The sequence below is a fragment of the Narcine bancroftii genome, chromosome 2 (genome assembly GCF_036971445.1).
Source record: "Narcine bancroftii isolate sNarBan1 chromosome 2, sNarBan1.hap1, whole genome shotgun sequence".
Lineage (NCBI taxonomy): Eukaryota > Metazoa > Chordata > Chondrichthyes > Torpediniformes > Narcinidae > Narcine > Narcine bancroftii.
The window spans coordinates 286073955-286095920 of NC_091470.1; the positions used below are offsets into that span (position 1 = coordinate 286073955).

General features: G+C 38.4%; 1 protein-coding gene across 11 annotated transcripts in view; it reads left to right on the forward strand.

The window, feature by feature from the left end:
- Positions 1-21966, forward strand: part of stau2 (staufen double-stranded RNA binding protein 2) — a 327674-nt gene that overhangs the window by 22299 nt on the left and 283409 nt on the right. For 9 of the 11 annotated variants that reach the window (XR_011352225.1, XM_069921216.1, XM_069921215.1 and 6 more), the window contains one exon: positions 16667-16874. The exons of the other annotated variants lie outside the window; for them this stretch is intronic. Coding sequence is in view for 8 of the 9 variants with exons in the window: in XM_069921216.1 (XP_069777317.1) it covers positions 16676-16874 (199 nt within the window). In the remaining variant the exon portion in view is untranslated. The remainder of the gene's footprint in view (positions 1-16666; positions 16875-21966) is intronic. 11 annotated transcript variants of the gene reach the window in all.

Genomic DNA, 21966 nt, shown 5'->3' on the forward strand with positions numbered 1-21966 from the left:
AACAGCAAATTTGCATTCATGATGTGTTGGTCTCTATCATGTATTTCTTTTAAAGGATTGCCTCACTCTAGAGAAACAGTAAACACTCTTTATTCTGATCAAAATGGCGTCTAACTGAACTCTCAATACAAATGTAACCCCTTTAATGACATAATGTGTGCATGCATCCCATAACACTTTCCCCCTCAAAAAAATGCGCTTGTAAATAAGTATAACATTTAACTTTAATATGTTAACACCTGTAAACATTACAGAGAACTTAGCATAACTTAAACTAATAATTGTAACTGTAGATACCACACAATCTAACTTGAAAATGAATTAACTGGAAATACACAAAGACTTTGTCACTGCAGAGATGACTGGTGGGTGTCTTTCTTGGATCTTCTCGGGGGATGAAGAACACCGAACAGAAGTTCGACTTTTCTGGAGCAGTTAACTTTTCCTCACTGACAGACACAACTGGTTGTGGGTCTGGTGCTTGGTCCACATTTTGCCCCTGTGCAGCCACCAATGCTGGTTTCTCAGTAACTGGTACTGGGGCTATCCAAGGGGCAGCATAGTCAGGTTGTGCCAAAAACAGAACAGGTCCTCGATTGCTCTTAACTGGTCAATGTGTCGTTTCCATGTCTTGTCACCCACTAATACCGAATATGAACATGGACTTAGTTTCTTGAGAAGCTCACATCTTATCCAGTTTCTTTATTCTCCGGTAATCTTGATCTCCAGAGATCTTGTTGGCTTACTCAGGGATGTCGACTGCTGAATACGAAGTCCAATGTTTGGGTGCACTGCAGCAAGTTGGGTTCTCAAACTGCGTCCAAACATCAGTTCTGCCAGCGTGCATTTAATCGTGGAGTACAGTGTTTTTTTTTGGATGATAACAGAAATTCTGCAATTTTGTTTTCCATGATTATTTTTTAATGACTTCTTTGTTTTCACTGACCTTTTAAAAATCTGCACAAAGCGCTCATCTTCCCCATTAGTACTAGGATTTATTTAGACATGTAGCCATTTCGGCTCATGAGTCCATGCCGCCCAATTTTTGTGTCCAATTTACCCACCCCTGTTTCATTTTGAACAGTGGGAGGAAACCGAGCCCCCAGAGAAAACCCATGCAGTCACAGGGAGAGCGTACAAACTCCTTACAGATAGCATGGGATTCAAACCCCAGTCTGGTCCTGATTGCTGACGCTGTAAAGGTATTGTGCTAACCGCTGCACCAACCTGTGCTGGTGCATGGATGGTAGGGATCGAACAATATGTGCTTCATATTATTGTTTCACAGGAACGGCTTGAAAGCGTCTGATACAAATTGAGTTCCATTTGTCTGAAACCAGTTCTATGGGTAATCCATAACCTGTGAACACATCTCATAGTCTTTTCCATTGTCATTGAATGTATTTGCCATACAGTCAGTCATTTGGAGTGTGCATCAATAATAATCAGAAAGTTTTCCCCTTAAATGGACAGTGAAATCAATATGAATTCAGTGCCATGGTTATTATGGCCATTTCAATGGTTTAGCTTCTGCTCTGGATGCTTTAGGTTGTATTTTTTTGGCAGATGTGGCATCTCTGAACCATCTGTTCAATGTCTGTCAATCAATGACTACCAAACAGGCATGCAAGCCAACGTCTTCATCTGGCCCATTCCTGGATGATTGGTGTGGAGTTCCTTCAGCAAGGCCTCTTGCCGTTTCTTGGGAATGATAGATCATGTCCCCCATGACAGGCAACTCTCTTCAATTGATATTTCGTCTTGCCGAGTATAAAAAGTTTTCAATTTGGGAGTACTGTAATACTGTTGGCCTCAGGCAACCCATTCAATGTGAAGTACACAATCTTGGATAGTGCGGTCTCTTTTCATACCTCTTTGCTGATAGCCTTAGCTGTGATGGGAAAGTGGTGAAGCTGTTCTTGGTTGATAGCTGCGGCTTCCGCAGTCCAATTAATATCCCCTTCAGTCTGTTCTGTTGCAGGCAGAGGTAAGCGTGATAATGCACCAGCATGGCCGTACTTGTTTGTAGGACGATGCTTTAGAACATAATTATACGCCATGAGCTCCATTGCCCATCATTGAATTCTTGCAGCTGCTAACACAGGAATGCCTTTCCTGGGCCTAAGATCAAGCTCAGTGGTTTATTGTCCGTCACTAAGGTGAACTTCCTACCATGTAGGTATTAGTGGAATCGCTTGAGACCAAAAAGGTTATGGCCAATCCTTCCTTCTCTAGTTTTGCATAGTTTCATTCACAGGCCGAGAGAGCGGCAAGATGGCACAACTGGTTTTTCTCCTTTTTCGGTGACTTGTGATAATGCTGCACTAAACCAACAGGTGAAGCATCAACAGCAAGTTGTCTGGGTCATAGTGAATGAGGTCAGCAGTTTCTTCAAGCGATTAATAGATTTGGTGGTTTCAGCATTCCAACACCATTTCTGGTCTTTTTTCAACAATTGGTTGAGCAGGCTGCAAAGAGTTGACATGTTAGGGATGTGCTTTCAATCGTGGTTAATCAAATCAAGAACAATTGCAACTCAGCTTGATTCGATGGGAAGGGTACACTGGCTTTGGTGCTAGCTGTATCCATCCTGACACCTTCATGGTCAATCGTAAGTTCCAAATAAGTTACTGAGGGTACTGTAAATACACACATGTCCGCACTTAGTCAGACTTCAGTTTGTTCTAACCTGGCTAGGACCTTTTCCATCTAGGTAACATCCAACATTTAGTCATTGAAATAGCTTGTCCATAACAGCTTGAAACATTTCTGGAGCTGATGCTATTCCATGTGGCACCCTGATATAAGTGAACAATCCCAGGTGAAAGTTGATAGCAACAGACTTCCTCAATTTAGGATCCAATTCAACTTGTTGATGTGCTTGTGACAAGCCTAATTTTGTGAACTTTTACCCCACCATTCAGAGCTTGAAATGATTCCTCTGCTCTCAGAATTGGATGCCTGGGACTTGCAGGGCTTGGTTAATTGTGACCTTATAAACGCCACTAAATTTGTATTTCACCACCGAGTACAATAGGAGCTTCCCAGTCACTGTACTGAAGTTTCTCGATTATTCCTTCACTTTCTAATTTGTTGAGTTCCTTCTCAATTCTTTTTTTAAAAGAAAAAGGGACTGATCTTGGCTTAAAGAACTTGGATTTGGCTTCCTGTTTCACTTGCAATTTGACCTGGACTCCCTGAATTTTTTCCCAGGTTTTTCCCAAACACTTTCTGGTACTTCTGAAGCATCAACAGTTTGTACATTCTTCACCGCACCAGTTGCCTTCCAATCAAGTTGGATGTGTGACAACCAATCCCTTCCAAATAAAGCAGGACCTTCTGTATCTACCATGTAGAGGGGTAGCCATTTCTTTGTCTGTTCTTTATGCTTGTCCACTTCACATTTCCCTAGCACTTTAACTTTCTCTTCTGTAACCGCCTTTAACACAAAGTTTGGGCAGTAGTTTTTCTTTCAGCATTAATGACACGGCCACTGCTGTGTCAAGTTCCATCTGGACCGATTCATTGTTAATTTTAATATGAACAAGAATTTCTGACCTGTGATCAAATACACTACAGATATACATTAATACTAAGGCCCCATCATCCTCAGAGTCACTTTTGTACTCTGGTTTATTGCAAGAACTTTCATCATTTTCCACGAGGTTTTAACTTTAGAAGATTGTTTTCTATACTTCAAATTTTGGTTTTTCTTCCCTCAGTGACCCTCTCTCTTCTTTCTGTCTTGGACACTTTGACTTGATGTGTCCACATTGTCACATAAATATCACTTAGCCTTTTTGTAACAACAGTTATCAGGGCTGTGGTTATTTTCTCCACAGTGGAAGCATTCTTGTCGATCCATTCTCTTCACCATGTGCTCTCCCTGGATAATATCAGTGTCACGATTGACCATTTAAAAATTCAATGCTATTTCATTGATGGACTTCATGTCCAAACTTTTTGAACTCCACAATGTTGTTGGGCATGGTGGTCTGCCAAAATGATTATCAATCTGTCTTAAATCCTCATCCAAGAAGTTACAAAAACTGCATGTCTTGGACAACTTGCGCAATTTGGCCAAATATTGGCTAACTGTTTCGTCAGCCTTTTGCTTTCTGGTATCTTTCAGCGAATACTGTTGGTTTTGGGGACAGATGATCTCCAACAAGGTCACTTTATAAGTCTTTATAAGATTTGGTATGTGGTTTTATTAGTGCCAGTAGTCTTGATCAAACCATTTGTTCTGCTTCCCACCTTGCTTAAAAACAGCGCCTGTTTTTTTTTTTTTATTGCAGGTTTCAATATCCCTAACATCATAAGCAATGCAGTACATAAGAGCCTATCTACGTAATCATACCGGTCTTAAGTTTCTCTATATTCCCCTGAGCATCCTTCTGCCATTTTTTAGTTTTAGACTTCAAACGTCTAATGCTGTATTTTAGTTTTTAAACACTAAAGGATCCACTTGCTTTTACACTCACTTTTACATATTGCCTTTTGCATATTATTTTGCATTTGTTCATTAGAATTGTGATAATGGATAATTAGAGCAACCTCTCTTTAAAATTGCAACTTCAAATGTCCAAGTCAAGGTTAAAAACTTTGTAATTTGGAGAGTGTGCAAAACAATGCACAAGACAAATGTTTCTCTGGTTAAGATGGCCCTGATTGCATTTTCTGCATTTTCAAAACATGTGTTTACTAATATGATGTGTAAATGACTAGTTGGCATTTTCCTTGGCATGGTTTCTATATACATATTGAATTATTTTGTAGAGTAGTGATAAGATCTGCTTATTCATTCTGCATGTGATTATGGAACCAAAGAAGTATAGTTTTTTTTCTTATTGCTCCACGAAATGTCATTGTAATCCACATAATTCAGGCAATTAAGGAACAACAATGAAAATTGGTCATCAGTGATGACCACATCTTGCAATTCTTTTTCAGTTTTAATGCTGTGCCATGTTCTGGAGGGTGGTTTGGATTCAGAGACAAGTGTTGGCAACTTAGCCAGCAACTTCTTTAAACCATGAAATCTTGGCAGATAAAAATTTCTTTCTCTCTGAAGCTATACTTGGACAAGTCATGTTTAACTTGGAGGAGATTTTCTGCCTTGGAGCCATGTAATCTCCGATAATGGGAAAGAACTTTCTAAGGGTAAGATGAGACATCTATCGATGTTGGTTGATGTGCTGTACAGCATATTTGAGGTAATTTAAAAAAAAACCCAAAGTGAACAGAATGTTTGATCGCATTACCTAACCCATGAAGTTTGGATTCCCAGAAGTTGCATTAAAACTTGCATGTTTTTAGCTTGAGTATTTTGTACATTTCTGGTTTCCTTGATTATAAAAAGGCCTCGAATGTACAGAAGATGTTCAGTGATGAGATACACAATTGATCTGTGCCAGATGAAAAACTAATTACAGCCTTACTAAAGTAAAGAAGGCTGCCGAGGAGAGTATCTTGAGTTTATATGAAGGATAACTGAATTGGTGGTGAAAGCAATTTCTTTCAAAATATTTATAGTATCTAGATGAAACCTTGATTTGTAAGATATAGAAGGCCACATACCAAGTACTGTAAATAGGCTGACTGTGGATGGATAGTTGATGATTGGCATGGACATGGTGAACTTGTGTGCCTGTGTAAGTGCTCTATGACTCAAGTAAATCCAGTGTTTAGTTAGAGGAAGTGATTGGATTGTAAAGCTTTCTATTCACATTCTTGTGATCTAAAACAATTGCATGCTTCAGTTGCACTTTTTTGTATCACTAACTGTTTAGCGTGATAGAAACTTTTAAAATATTCAGAATGCTATAAATCAATACAAGTCTGAACTATTTTTTTCTGGAGGGATTAAAATATGACATTCACAAAAGAATCTGCCTAACAGATACCAAAATGTACCAGGCGAATGCTATTTCAAAGAAACAGAATATGAGGTTCTCTTTGAGATTGTTTTCTCATCGAATCGGAAAAATATTAGAGATTTCCAACATATGCTCAAGTATAAATAATGTCCCCAACTATCTCATCTAATTCTCAATGATGCTGGAAAATTATTCACTTGTTCATCGATTGTGGTGATGGTTGGCAGGCTTGGATTTATTCTCCTGTTAATTTGCTCCTTGGCCATTTCTGAGGGTAGTTAAGCATCAACCACTGATTCTTGATCGATCATGATTGTCCAATTAAGGATTATGGATTTTCCTCCCTGCACGACAGCCGAGTAATCTCATGGTCAGCATTGCTATTGCTTGTTTTTAATTCCAGATAATTGATTTAAATACTTCCATTTAAGTTCTGCAGTGGGATTTAAACTTGTCTGAAGATCTATATGCTAGTCTGGAGACTTAGCCATTAAGGTGCCATACAATGTATGTAAAATATAATTGGCTAATTTATATAATAGTGTAACATTCTTTTGGTAAAGATGAACAGTTCCAACCTTGGTGAAAGGCAATTGGAATTTGACAGAAACATCAAATGTAGGTTATTAATTGCTGTCATTTCTGTATGCAATTCAAAATGGAATGATTGCATTTACTGATATTCCCAGTGAGATCAAGTTTCCCTTTCATACGTTGCTTAAACATAAAAACAGAAAACGATGGAACTATTTGGCAGGATTGGAGCTGTGTGCATGTTCCAGGAGGTGGTAAGGGTGAGGATCCAGAAGATGCAAGATTTCTGAGATGTAATTCCCTTGAGATAAGTGGCTATGGAACCTACCAAGGTGTATCCTCAATCAAAAAGAACAATCATTTTCTAAAATATTTTTAGAAAATCTGAAAAAGGGAAAGATATGGAACACAGCAGTTACTAGAAATTTGAAAGAAGAAAATGTGCAAAATACTCAAGAGATTGGGCAAAACCTCTGAAGAGCAAAAGGTGGAAGGATGACTGAGTTTTAGCTCTCCATCCCATTCATATTCTGACCTTGGTTTGCTCCTTGGCCTCCAACACTGTTCTATCATTAGCTCGAGGAGCTTTCTTCTTTCAGCCAGGCATGTTGCAGTCCCACAGATTTATTATTGAATTCAACAGTTTCAGACAACAACTCACTTGTCTGTATTAGAAGTAGCCAAATCTGATGCAAGATCATTCACCTGTAACATTCACTTGGTTTTAATGCACAGATATCATTGGATCCTCTGAATATATCATGCTTACATCTACATTTGAAATTTCCAATAACTGCTGCATTATTTCTCACCCTTTGCAACCTAGATTTTTCTACTTATATTTACTACTTCAGATAGATCAGTTGTGGTTAAAATATATTCATCATCCCCTATGTGATACCAGTTCCATCACCTGGATAATCTTATCCATACCTGTCACAGGCTTTCCCATTCATCTCTCCTTCTCTCTCTCTCTCTCTCTTTTAAAATACTCTTGTTTCCTCACTTTCTTTGATCTGAAATGTTAGCTTTGTTTTTTTATCTCTCTCCACAGATGTTGCCTAACTTGCTCAGTATTTCTAATATTTTTTGCTTGTCCTGAGAATGGCTGGAACTGCATAAAAGTCAGATGAATTAAAATGAGGATTCTGATTATATATAATAATGGAAGAGGAAATTAGACTTTCATATATGTACAACATTTGCCCAAATTTATTCTGTCTTTCGACTCTCATTTTCCCAAGTATTTCTTTGTTTCTCACTTGTCCAATAACTGGGCACCAACACTTTACAGCATCTACTTAACCTATTAGCATGTCTGAAATGTTGGAAGAAATTGCAGCACCTTGAGTCTCGAGGAAAATCGACAGACTCAGCAAGAGGTGAGGATTGAATTGGATCAATGGAGTTGTAACACAGCAGCATGGGAATGGAAAGATGACGAATGATTGGCGTTGTGAATGCTATAGGATAGACAGGTAGGAATTGGAGGTGAATCACGAGATGATATTGGAGAACTTGTCTTAAACCTTCACAACTGAGCCAAGTCTTTGAACTGTTTCCTGCACCCAATCTTTGTTCAAGTCCTGATATCTATATCTTCACTTAAGGATTCCTTGGTTTTTGCAGCAAGTTTTTCCATTTGAGGAAATCCACACATCTTTTCCTGCCCGCACTGTACTGAGCATTCTCTCTAGGAACTGCTGAAAGGTGAACCACCTTCCTTCATTTTTCGGGCATTCTGGACAATCAACATTTCTCAGTCAAAGTTTGTGCACCAAGCCTTCCTTACAGAGAAGGCTTGATCCTTCAAAGGATCAAATATTTTTATACCTGGAATCATTCCATTTCAACATTAACAATCCAGAAACTCTAATGAGCTTATTGATACACAATTTTACAATGTTTATATGCCCAAAATTCTTACTTGCTGCAGCCATACAGGTACCATTAAAGAAAAATAATGAGTAAATAAAATGAATTAAATTAAAAGAGACGATAAGTACATAAGATACATAATATGGTAAAATGGATCAACAAGTTTGCAGATGACACAAAAATTGGAGATGCTGTGGACAGCGAGGAAAGTTTTCAAAGCTTGCAGAGGGATCTGGGGCAGCTGGAAAAGTGGGGTGAAAAATGGCAGATGGAATTTAATCTCGACAAGTGTGAGGTGTTGCATTTTTGAAGGACAAATCAAGAAAGGACATTAATAGGGCACTGAGGAGTGGGGTAGAACAGAGGGATCTGGGAATACAGATACTTGATACCCTGAAAGTGGAATAAGGGTTATGAAGAAAATCTTTGGCATATTGGTCTTCATAAATCAAAGTATTGAGTTTAGGAGTTGGGATGTTATGTTAAAGTTGTATAAGACATTGGTGAGTCCAAATTTGAAGTATTGTGTTCAGTTTTAGTCACTTAATATATCAATAAGATTGAAAGAGTGCAAAGAAAATTTACTAGGATGGTGCTTGAACTTCAGGAAATGAGTTACAGGGAAAGATTAAACTGGTTAAGACTTTATTCCCTGGAGTGTGGAAGAATGAGGGAGATTTGATAGAGGTATTTAAAATTGAGGGGTATAAACAGAGTAAATGAAAGTAGGCTTTTTCAACTGAGGGTACTGAGATACAAACAAGAGGACATGGGTTAAGAGTGGAAGGGGAAAAATTTAGGAGAAATATTAGGGGAAACTTTTTCAAACAGTGTGGTGGGAGTGTGGAACGAGCTGCCAGCTAAAGTAGTAAATGTGGGTTCAATTTTAACATTTAAGAATAATTTGAACAGATACATGGATAGGAAGGGTATGGAGGGCTATGGATTGAGTGCAGGTCAGTGGGACTAGGCAGAAAAATAGTCTGGCATAGACTAGAAGGGCCAAAGGGCCTGTTTCTGTGCTGTAATGTTTTGTGGTTCTAAGGCAAATAATATTCACAATAATTCTGGTGCAAAAAAAAAAGATTTAGTGTAGAAAGTTTATGATTAGTGTATCAAGAGGAGGCACGAGAGTCTGATTTGAGGAAACTCTTCTTGAATCTAGAGGTGCTGGTCTGTACCCTCTGTCTGAAGCGAGCAGTGAGAAGAGGTTGTGATCAGAGTGATCGGGGTCCTTTATGAAATTGGCTGCATCCTTGAGGCAATGCTTCACATCAATATCTGCAATGGATGGGAAGTCAGTATCTGTGGTGGACTTGGCTATGTTTGCCACTATCTGCATTCCTGGGCACTTGTATTGCCAAACCAGGCAATGCTGCAACCAATCAGTATAACTAGAATGTGGCAATAAATTAATGAACGTATAGGAAAAAAATAGGGATATCAATAAAAGCATCATTGTGTAAAAATGTGTTATTGCCTATGGACATAGGCAATAGAACATTAAATTCGTATGACAAAGGCATAAGATATATTAAGGATTGTTACATGGAAGGAACTCTTACATCCTTTGAACAATTAAAACACAAATATAGAGTGGCCAATGGGACCTTCTTCTGTTTTCTCCAGCTTAGATCATTCTTAAGAGAAAGATGGGCCCAACCTGAAATTAGTGAAACTGAACGAATGGTTTGGATGGGGAATACACCCAAATTTATAACAAAAATGTACGATGCACTCCATAGCGAAAGTGCAAAACCAGGGTTGCAGAAGTCCAGGGAAAGATGGGAGTCAGACTTGGGGGTGGTGATTTCAGAAAGAAGATGGTCAGATTGGTGTAAGAACAGCATGACATCAATTATAAATGCAAGATATGGACTGGTTCAGTATAATTTTTTTTACACCAATTATATCTTACCCCACAAAAGTTACACAGATCAAAAGTTGACATTTCAGAAATGTGTTTCAGATGTGGGATTGAGACAGGAACTTTTCTACTTGCCCCATGGTTGTGTGAGAAGGTGAGGCCATTTTGGCAAGAAATCGCAGAAAAATTAACCAGGATAACAGGAGTGGCCTTCACGGGTGACCCGGAGCTATATCTATTAGGTAATTTTTATGAAAACAAGCAAGAAATTGATTAAATATCAAACCTCATAGAAACAGCACTGTTGGTTGTGAAAAAATGTATTGTGATCACATGGAAGTCTGACTCCTCTCAACTTATAGCACGATGGACTGCAGAAATTAACAAAAAAATCACATATAACTTAAAGAACAAATACAACACTTTTGTAAAGGACTGGCAGCCATACCTGGACCAAATAGGGGCCCAAATACAATAATAAAAAGAAAAAAAAGTTATAAAAGTAACTATTATACATACAAAAACATAGTGTCCCCATCTGTACTGTATATATTTAAAATATATGTAAGCACTGACAGTGAATGGGTGGGGGTGGGGAGGTACTATTTGTTGTGGTTAAGAAGTTTAATTTTTTAAAATGTTACTATGTATATTTTTGGAAAAAAATAAAGTATTTAAAAAAGACTCAAATTTTCAAATCTCAGCTGGAGTCTTGTGAGTGCACCTTCATCTCTCTCTCTCTCTCTCTCTCTCTCTCTCTCTCTCTCTCTCTCTCTCACCAACCATGCCTGTCTTTTGACTGGTAGTCATAAGATTTTCTGTACTGAAAAATCAGCGAAGGCTACTGTTATAAATGGTATCAAACAGAATATAATTTGTATTTAATCTGTACTTCATTATATTACAGTTCATTATTGATCTAAAATGCTAGTTAGAATGCTCTGAGACTGAAATCCATCTTCGGCCCAGATCCAGCTGTTATAATCACCTCATTTGGATTTATTTCACTATTTAATTCATAAATGAACATGTGCTATCACATAATGCAAGCATAATGTTTGGGTGGACTTGGAGATGTTCACTATCATGGGAGGGTCGGGGCATAATCTCAGAATTAAAGGGTATCCTTTTAAAATAAAGAGAAGGAGAAATTTCTTCAGCTGAAGTGTGGTGAATCAATGGAATTTGTTGCCACAGATGGCTGCAGAGGTTAAGTGATTGGGTATATTTAAAGAGGTTGATAGGTTCTTTACGAATAAGGGCATCAACTTATGGGGAGAAGGCAGGAGAATAGAGTTAAGAGGAAAAGATATCAGCCATGATTTGAATGGTGGAGCAGACTTGATGGGCTGAATTGCCTAATTTAGCTCCTTCATTCTGTACTCCAAGAAGAAATGATTCTTAGTTTACATTCCCTGTCGAACAAAACTACAATGTAAAGACTATGTACCTAAGGCTGGCTAAATATTTAAGGATTGCATTAAAACAGACACTAGAATATAATGATCAAAGGTCATAATAGATTTCAAGGAATAGATTTCAATAGATTTCATGAACGTTGACCATGGTAACTCAGGAAATGTAATTATACTAGGTTTTCAAAAGGCCTTCAATAAAATACCTCATTCATAGAGCAATGAAGAAGGTGAGAGGATGTAAAGGCAGGGGATTAATAACAGAACAGATTTCCGGATGATTTCAAACAAAATGGGCCCTGTAAAAAGGCCATCTCCTCAGAGAGGACAAGGTGAGTAGTGAGGTTGTGCAATGATCAGCACTGGCCAATGGCCCTTCAGAATTAAAAAAAAATAAACCCTGGAATCAAAAACAGTATTTTTTTTGTTATTCTATTTGTAATTTAATTTTTTATATAGATATATATATATCTATATAAAAAAAACGCGCGCACGCACGCACGCACGCACATGTGTAAGAGCACAAAAGATATGCTGTACCGGTCCAAAGTAATTACAATGTATCCTACAATAAAAATGAGCATCGCATCTAATGATAAACAGACAGAATTCAATATTATATCTCTTGTTCTTGCAGAAGAAAAACCAAAAGAAAGAAGCCTGACTAATTTATCCTAAATCTATAACCCCTAAACTTAAAAAAAAAGCTGATGGGATGTCTTGAATCACCAAAAGGGTAACAGTAATGATATGTTAGTGAATTCCCTTGTATGTAAATAGGTAAGTTCATGAAGAGAATTTGTATACAAAATAGTAAACAACTGTAGTATTCAGTAAACATAAAAATGTTTCATAAAACTACATTTTATCAAACTTCAGTTTTCAAAACATCACATCTCGCCTTCTTGAGGTTCAAGCATGATGAGGTTTGGGTCATCTATTGTGTATAACTGGGACACTCCGATTATTATTATTTTTTCTCCATCTTGCCTTGATCATGTTTTTTATAAATGGAGAGAAAAAAGTATCATTTCATTTTTTGACTTATTTGAAGATGGCTATTTTATGACTTTTGAGCATTTGTCACAAATTTAATCTCCCTCATGTCCATTCTTTCAGATATTTACAAGACAGAGATTTTCTGAGAAACCACGTTACTACTTTTCCATTGTCCCATGATAATAATTATATTGATTTATTTTTTTGGTTAAATCCTTGTCAAGTGGGTTTAATACGATTCATTTATGGATTCTAAAATAGGTTACATTTCTATGTATAAAATTAAGAGTGCTTGGGAGAGTGACTTACAAACTATTCCCAAGGATATATGGACTGTGTTTAAAATGCATCCATTCCTCTTCTATTTGAGCACATCATTCACTTCTTTAATTCAAGATACTACATTGAGCACATTTATCCAAAGATAAATTGGCTACGATTTTTCCTGCTATCAACCCTTTATGTGACATATCATAATGGTATTTCTTATTTCATATGTTTCGGCCCTGTTCAGCATTAGATTACTATTGGAAGAAAATTTTTAACGCATTTTCTCATATTTTCTCGGTTACTATTCAACCTCAGCCCATTACAGCTTTATTTGGTGTGGTGATAGAGACAGTCGATTATCAGTGTCGGCTTGGCATGTGATAGCAAAACAGATCTTCTAGCTATTGAAGTGGAAAAAGCTAAGGTGGAAAAACAGTATTTCTGAATGTGGAGTTGATACTAAATTGGATGCTTGTGTCATTTCTGAGGAGGGCGACAACCTGATTATCGGAAGACATTCAAAATTTGGTAGAATGAGCAAATGATTAGTAGAGGTAGTGAATTGTAGTAGGAAAATTAGGGAGGTTGTATTACTTGGAAGTTGAGTGTCTCAGTGGAATGGAAGAACAAAGGGATTTAGAATGGAAGGTCATGATGGAAGCAAACTGATCACAAGGGTTTACTCAAAGTCTCATAAAAATGAAATGTCGGGAAGATGAGCTTAACTTCTAAAAACCATGACCAGACCTGTACAACTACATTACCCGTTTAATAGGGGATGGAGAAGCACTTGAGAAGGCGTAGTAAAGATTTACAAGGTTAAAATAAAGCAAATAAAAATACAATGCTGGAAATCTAAAATAAAAGCAGAATACTGGAAATACTCAGATCAGGCAGCATCTGTGCAAGGGCAACACTTAGTAGTTGACATTTCAGGTTAGTGTCTTTCATCAGGTTTTCAACCTGAAAAATTAACTCATTTTCTCTTTTCAAATATACTGTCTGAGCTGATAAATATCTCCAGCATTTTCTTTCTTTATTTGCTGGTTACTCTGACAACAGCGGTTTTGGGAATTAGAATTTATTAGTAGGAATGAAGTGGTAATCTGGGCATTGAAAATTGACATAATTGGGCAGGATCAAAGTTCTCCGATAAAAGTGAATTAGAGTTTGGTAAATTTATTCAGTATTCTGTCATGTAACTGGCAAAATGTCATTGACAGGGAATATTAAATGTTTGCCTTTTGTTTAAAAGGCCTTCAGTAATGTGCCATGTGGTTGACTACATGACAGGGGATTGTGGTTTGCATTGATTGGGGGTCAGTTAGAAGAACGGACAATAAGAATTTAATGTGTTAGTATTAGAGGCTGATTAGAATTGTTGCTTTGCCTTCAGCTGTTTACAGTTTAGATCAATGGCTAGGAACATGTCACTGCTGGGTGCTGGAGCCAGGGAACTACAGGCTCGCTTCCTGGCTTGTGTACCTACACACAACAGTGTGGATCATGGAAACGTGAGTGAACAGATGACCTCTTTGTCTGTGTCTGAAGTTGCTATGGAATCTGAGGGTCTTTTTATAAGTTTTTGACTCAAAGGGTTGTATATGAGTTTATTAGTTTGAGTAGAAGACCCCAGCCATGGAAGTTAATACTGGCAGAACTATATTGCTTCTTGAGTAAATTTAAAACATGTTATGTTCATTTTATTCATATCCTGGAAGAAATTTAACATGTAAATAATTGCTAACAATGCTTGCCGTTTGGGCTAAAAATGGAAGGTAATGAGCCTATTTATCTTTGTTATTGCTGCTAGATCACCTCAGTTTATAGCTGTGGTGCCAAGATCTGAATGTATAAAAAGTTCCTCAGTTTTAACTTAATGCAAAACAGAAGAAAAATGTGATGCCAAAGCCCACGGGACCTTCAGTATTAAGTACAAACTTGCTTAGATTAAAGGTTGTCTTGGGTTACAAGGTGATGTGTCACCAAAATGGCAGATAGATTTTGTGTAGATAAATGTGAAAAGGGGCATTTTAGGAATAATAATAAGGCTAAAATATAAACCATGAATGATAGCTTCCCCCAAGGAGTATAGAGGAACAGAAGGATCTTGGTGTATGACGTAAGATCCCTGAAGATCAATAATGTGATTAGGGCATATGGGATACTTGCCTTCATTAGTTGGAGCATCGCCTGCAAGATGATGGTTCAGCTGTATAAAACATTAGTTAGATCTAGCTGGAGTACTGCATTCTCTTCTGGTGTCCTCATGGAAAGATATGATGATACTGGAGAGGGTGCAGAATGTTGCCTGAAATCGACTTTTTCAGGTATGAGGAGAGATAGATTTGGTTTGTTATCCCAGCAGGTTCAAGTTCAAATCTAGTTTATTATTGTCATCTGATTGTACAAGTACAACCTGACACAACAATATTCTCCAATCTTCGGAACAAAACAAGCAGACACACACCAATTGTAATGCAAATACAGACAAACTATATATATTCAGGACAAGTATTCATGTACACAAATGTTACATAATTTGTACGCAAATAACATTTAAATAACATTTAACATTTAACAAATAACATTTAAATGTTATTATGAGCACTCTTATTGCCTGCACCTAGAAAGCTATGGGCTAAGTGGAGGAAGGAAGGTGGCATTGGTACTGGCAGGCCCTTATTGGTTGCTGTGATGTGTGGACTGAAAGGCCAGCTTCCATGTGGTGTGGTTTAACTTCTTTAATAGTTTAACTTTGATAGCACCTACGCTCTGTCTGCCTGAGGAAGCAGGATCTCCCAGGGGACACACATTTCAATTCTACATCCCATTCCCAGACTGATATGTCCATCAATGGCCTCCTCTTCTGTCGAGATGAGGCCACACTCAGGTTGGAGGAACAACACTCTATATTCCATCTTGATAGCCTCTAACCTGATGGCATGAACATTAATTTCGCAACTTTCGTTGACCCCTCACCCCCTTTCTGTTTTCCCCCATCTCACCCATCCTCCCTCTTTCCTCCTTCTCCCCCTCACAATTTCCCTATTCTCCATATACCTCCTAACCTCCCCTCCCCCTCCATTCCTCCTAGGGTCCATGCATTCCTTTTTATTATACTTCAGCCCATTTCCCTCTAGCTAATCACTAGTCTCCCCCTCCCCCACCCCCTTTTTCCTTCCCTTCACCGGTCTTGAAGAAGGGCCCTGACCCGAAATGTTGACTTCCTGCTTCTACTAGGTGCTGCCTGGCCTCCTGTGTTCTTCCAGCATTTGGTTGAACTTTTTGCTGTTTTTGATCACAAATTGACACTTGTGGATGTGTGAAAGGCAAAAAGAAATGTGGAGAACACAAGGGTCAGCAGCAAGCATGATCAAAAATTGAACAGAAGAGAACTGAGCCATATTAGATTTAATTATGATAATGAACTGAAATTGTTTAATATCTGGATCAGGCCAGGTCATCAAATAAATTGTGGTAATAATATAACGTAATCTGATAATAAGACTGACGAGAGAGAGAAAGTCATTTTTTTAAGAATTTAAATAAGGCGCTATGAAAGAATAAAAATTGAACAGCACAATCTGAACTAAACTGTTCATGGGCAAAACTACAGGCATAATGTACAGGCATTACTTAAAGAACACTGGAAAATACAAATGGAGTATGATAGGTAGAAAAACTAGTTTCTGTGGGGAATCCAGAAAAGGAGTGATCTTAAATGAGGTATCCCAAGTTACTTAAAGTGGATAATTACAATTCATTTTTGTACTTTACCAGTTTATAGTCCTTTTTGCCTCACAAGCATTTATTTTTTTCAGTGATAGAGAATGGCGCAAGTTAAAGTTCAGACTGCAGTAAACCTCTCTGGATCTACGCTGGGTACTACAATGCAGTCACCAGAAGTTGCTGGTACTGTTCCACTGGTTCTGCAGCCTTCCATGAATGGGTCAGTAACAGCCTCAGCTTCCAGCTGTATAGGTTCTGCAGCTGGGCTTGTGGATTCCACTGATATTAATAACTCACTAGGTGAGACCTTTGTATTATATCTGAAAGCTTCCTTGAATTTGAAGTTTAAGATTAATTGATCACTTGATGCAATGCCATGTGATTAGTGAAAACTATGAAATGTATTTTAATACTTTGATAAATAATGCTGCATTTGTTTTATTTGTATGAGTCAGTATCATATGAATTAAATTAAGAATTTGCACATTATCCAAGATTAGGCAATAGGAATTTGGGTATTCAAGTGAAATATTTTTTGGGTTTTATTGTGTACAAGGAAATCAGCATCTCAAATAATTTCTGATAGAAGACTACTGCACAGTATAGGCCCTTTAGCCCTTGATGTTGTGCCAACCCATATATTCCTTAAAGAAAGTAGTAAACCCACCCTACTTTGTAACCCTCTTTCTTTTTTCCATGTGCCTGTCTAAGAGTCTCTTAAATGCCCTTAATGTTTCAGCCTCCCCCACCATCCCTGGCAAAGCATTCCATGCACCCTCAACTCTGTGTGTGTGTGGGTGGGTGGGTGGGTGGGGGGGGGGGGTTAAAAAAACTTCCCCTTCACTGTACACATGTCCACTGGTGTTTGCTGTTTCTGCCCTGGGAAACAGATGCTGGCTCTCATAATTTTGTAGACCTCTCAAGTCTCTTCTCATCCTTCTATGCTCCAAAGAGAAAAGTTCCAGCTTTGCTAACCTTGCCTCATGAGACTTATTTTCCAATCCAGGTACAGATTGAACCTCTCTTATCCAGTGCTCTGTGGTCCAGCAATTCCCGTGGTCTGGCACGTTTGAATCTGCCGCCATTAGTACAAACTCCTTACAGAGAGCACAGGACTCGAACCCCAGTCCCGATCGCTGACGCTGTAAAGGTTGAAAATGCTATGTTAATCGTGTCACCCACAGTATTATTTCCTATTTTAAACTTTGTTCTACCTTTGATATGTTTACATAGGGGGTTCTCTTAGGGGTCAATTTTGTTTTCCAGCATTTTTTGTGGTCTGGCAATGGCCAAGTCCCAATGTCATCAGATTAAAGAGGTACAACCTGGTAAATCTCCTCTGCACCCTCTTCATAGCTTCCACATCCTTCCAATAATAATCCCAACCCTCATGTGATATAACCTTTAATTAAATTACCCTTCAACTTCCTTCTCTTAGCATTGTGATTTTGAAATTTACTTTGTAGTATTGTAATACATTTATTAATATTCTAGAGAGCTGTGAAGGTGCCCAAGTTTTGAGACCATTCCATTGACCATATCTGACTGCTGTGAGGTACTGAAGCCTTGATGAGGTTGCATTTGTTATTAAGTTCCAGGTGGTTTGAAAGAAATGTTCCAATCCAAGGATTTTTTTTTTGTAGGATTACTGGAACACTGTGCTGTGTAAAATTCTTCAGTATTCATATCATTAATCAAATTCTGTTCCAACTTGTCACAAATGTTAAGATAATAAAAGCATTGTAATTTATTTTATGGAGTATAAGTTGACTTTCTTTATGCTATTTTTAGAATGATTCAGGAGAATTAATATAAGGTGTAAACCCACGGTGGCTCCTAGAAAACACAAAACTGCTTGAAATATCTTGTATGTAAAAATAATTTTTGAAAATGATTCAAAAAGATGTTATGCATGTGAAAGTTTTATAATTCAAGGCAGATCAGTTCTACACAAAATATTAGGAAAATAATATGAAAAATGGTAAATCTAATCATCTAAAATATGAAAGCGATTATTTGCACATGATATTTATGAATGGATTATTTGAACAAATGATGGGTTTGGGCTTGCATTTTCTTTATCCTTCCCCCTTAAAATAGGTCTATACAAAATGTGTTCCTGTTGAAGATGAGAGACTCACAGGAGATTAAAGATTATTTTATTTCATTTTTGGTTTGTTTTATGATGAATATTTGAACAAGTCAGGAGAGACGTGGTTCATAGGCTGATCTAAGAACTTAGTCGTTCTTCATAACCAACAAAGATTATGGACGTATTGATTTTGGAGTGAAGATTCATATTTCTCAGTGGAGTGACACAAAACAAAATTGTTTTCATTTTTGCTCCCTTTGCTAGAAACCATATTTTAGTTTGCATTGCAAAATGGAGAGTTTGAGCAGATTTTAAGTTTATATATTACTGATTGAAATACACTACAAAGTTTAACCCTGTGCAATTGTCCTAATTTATGTTTTGAGTGCAGGACAAGATAAAACAGTAAAGAGCACATGAGAAAAATCGCAATGATACCACAAATATCAGAATTTATTGTCATGAAATTCATTGGTTTGCGGCAGTATCACCAGTGCAAATCTTGCAATATGACTACAAAAAAAAAGTAGTGCACTATAAGTAAGGCAGTGTCATTCAGGAACCTGACAGCAGCAGGGAAGAAGCTGTTGAGTGCTTGTCTTTTGTCTCCTGTACCTTTTTCCTGATGGTAGCAGTGTGAAGGGGACATGGCCTGGGTGGTGGGGGTCTTTCAGGATAGAGGCTGCTTTTTTAAAACACTGCCCCATGTAGTTGTCCTTGATAGAGTGAAGTCTTGTGCCTGTGATACCGTAGGCTGAGTTAACAACCCTCTGGAGTTATTCTTGTCCAGAGAGTTGGCACCACTATACCGGGCAGTGATGCCGCCAGCCAGAATGGTCTCCACGGTTTGGTGACACCTCACAAAGTATAGCTGTTGGCGAGCCTTCTTTGTGATTGCATCAACATGGAGGCTCTAGGACAGATCCTCAGAGATGATGATATTCAGGAATTTGAAGTTCTTTGACCCTCTCCACTACTGAGCCCTTGATGAGGACTGGGTCGCGTTCCTCTAACTTCCTCCTGAAGTCCACAATCATCTCGTTGGTTTTTCTGACGTTGAGCGCAAAGTTGTTGTCTTAACACCATTCAATGAGCTGATCTATCTCCCTCCTGTATGCTTCCTTATTGCCGTTTGTGATTTTGTCGACAACTGTGGTGTCATTGGCAAACTTGTAGATAGCATTGGAATTGTGCCTGGCCACACATTCGTGGGTGCATAATGAGTAGAGTATAATGAGTGGGGTAAGCATACATCCTTGGGGTACGCCTGTGTTGAAAAACAGTGTGGAGGAGATGTTGTTTCCAATTTGTTCTGAATATCAAAGTGCTTCAGAGAACATTATAAATCAAATTTCAAAACATTAGGTAACATCAAGAAGTTTTTCAAAGTAGTTTGTGAATCTAGCACCTTTTGCAATTATTTCATTTTCCAATATACTGATTTTAAAACTTGCAGTGGAGTTATTTTTTGTCACTGGGATATGGACCCTCCGATTATATCCTTCCCCAATGGACCTTGAGAATATTGGGACCCATACTGTGTGGTCAAATGACTTTTGAATTCAGTGATGTTGACCCCTTCTAGTTGTGTTCTGCTGAGGTTGCTTCTGTAATACTGTATGCAGGTCTGGTTTCCCCATTGGATGGGTCTTGAGTGACATCATCTCCATGCCACTATTCTTATCCTCTTTTGTGTTACTGAAAAGGTGCACATTTTCCATGCATTCGACTTGCAAATTGAAGTAGGAAATGTCAGGAAAACAATGGCAGCACAGTGCCACCTATTGGTATCATGAATGTGGGAAGTGTTACATATTTGGAGTGTAAATTGCCTTGGAGTTTTCAACAAAATGTGTTAAATTTTAGGTGTTTCAATAGCTTTCAAAATTTCAACTCAGGGAAAAAAAAACTAACTTTTTTATGCATTTGAAGCATCTGTGGTGAAGTGATTTGATGTATGAATTATTGTCTTTCTGAAAATTGAGTGAGAATCTATTTTAATGATCCATTTCTTTAGTAAGATGGAGGGATCTGTGATGGTTGCCTGTCGCCAAGGCTGTCATCGGCTAGTAACTGAGCAATACAAGTCTCTCTAGAGGCTGTGTACACCGCAGAAGAGCAGCCTTAAGGATGTTGCATGGGGGCTTATTGTCTGGATCAACTGAAACATCCTCCACTTCACAGCCAATCTGCTGTAAACCGTTTTTCATCTTTTGACTTGATTCATCGAGGGCAAAGAAACATGCCGTGAGGATTGTGAACTATGTTGGTACATTATTAATAAAAAGTGGGGGAACCTCCAGTTTGATCTCCCCGACTGCTCCCTGTAAGAGGCTCATCCTCATCACGGTCCATTTTAAACTGGAAGGTGCTGTGAACTCATAGGGTCACCACTTGTAGCAGCACTGATTTACCCAGTTTACACACATTTAAAGAATACACTCACTCGTTTCTTTCAGCACAAAATGAATTCAATTTTCTTATTCTCTTCAACTCCCCAAACATCAACCAGCCAAACACTTCTGACCTTTTCATTGGCTCACTGCCACACGGGTGATCCTGACACTCATTCTCCCCCTCCTGCGTCCAAGATCCATCCCATGTTTGCAAACTGCTTAACATACCAGTGCATGCGTGCTATTACTTCTGTGCGTCGCTTCAGTTATGTCATCGGTGGTAACCATCACCACTCCCAACTCAGGCAAGTAGTCGACCGTGACAAAAGAAATCTGTGCAAGAAAATTGTGCTGATGTAATAGATCAAAAATGATACAGTGGGTCAGATAAACTCAGTGGATCAAGTAGCATCAGTGTGGGGAAAATAAATATCCATGTTTCAGATTGTGACCCTATGTTGGGACTGAGAGAGGAGAGGGAAGGTGGACCGTCTGCAGGGGGAAGCGGGACCGTCTGCAGGGGGAAGCGGGAGGAGTGAGATGGCCAGAATGTTGGAAAAAGGATGAAGGATGGGAGCCAGGTTGGGGGGAAACGGAGGGTGAAGACCGTTGCTACAGGGGGATAAGTGGGAAAACAAAGGATACTGAATCTGAATAGGAAGGTGGGGAGAAATTAAGGGTGGATGGAACCTGTAGGAGGAGATCATTTGAGTGAAATGTGCATAGAATCAGGTGGGGAGAGGGAAATTAAAATGGGTGATTAGTGTCTGAAGGAGAGGTATGAGAAAGGGGACAAAAATTGGTTGGCTGGTGATGGATCAGGAAAGAAAGGGGAACACACGAGATTTGGTTTATTTGAAAGCGGAAAATTAAATGTTCTAACTATTGGGGGTTGTAGACAACC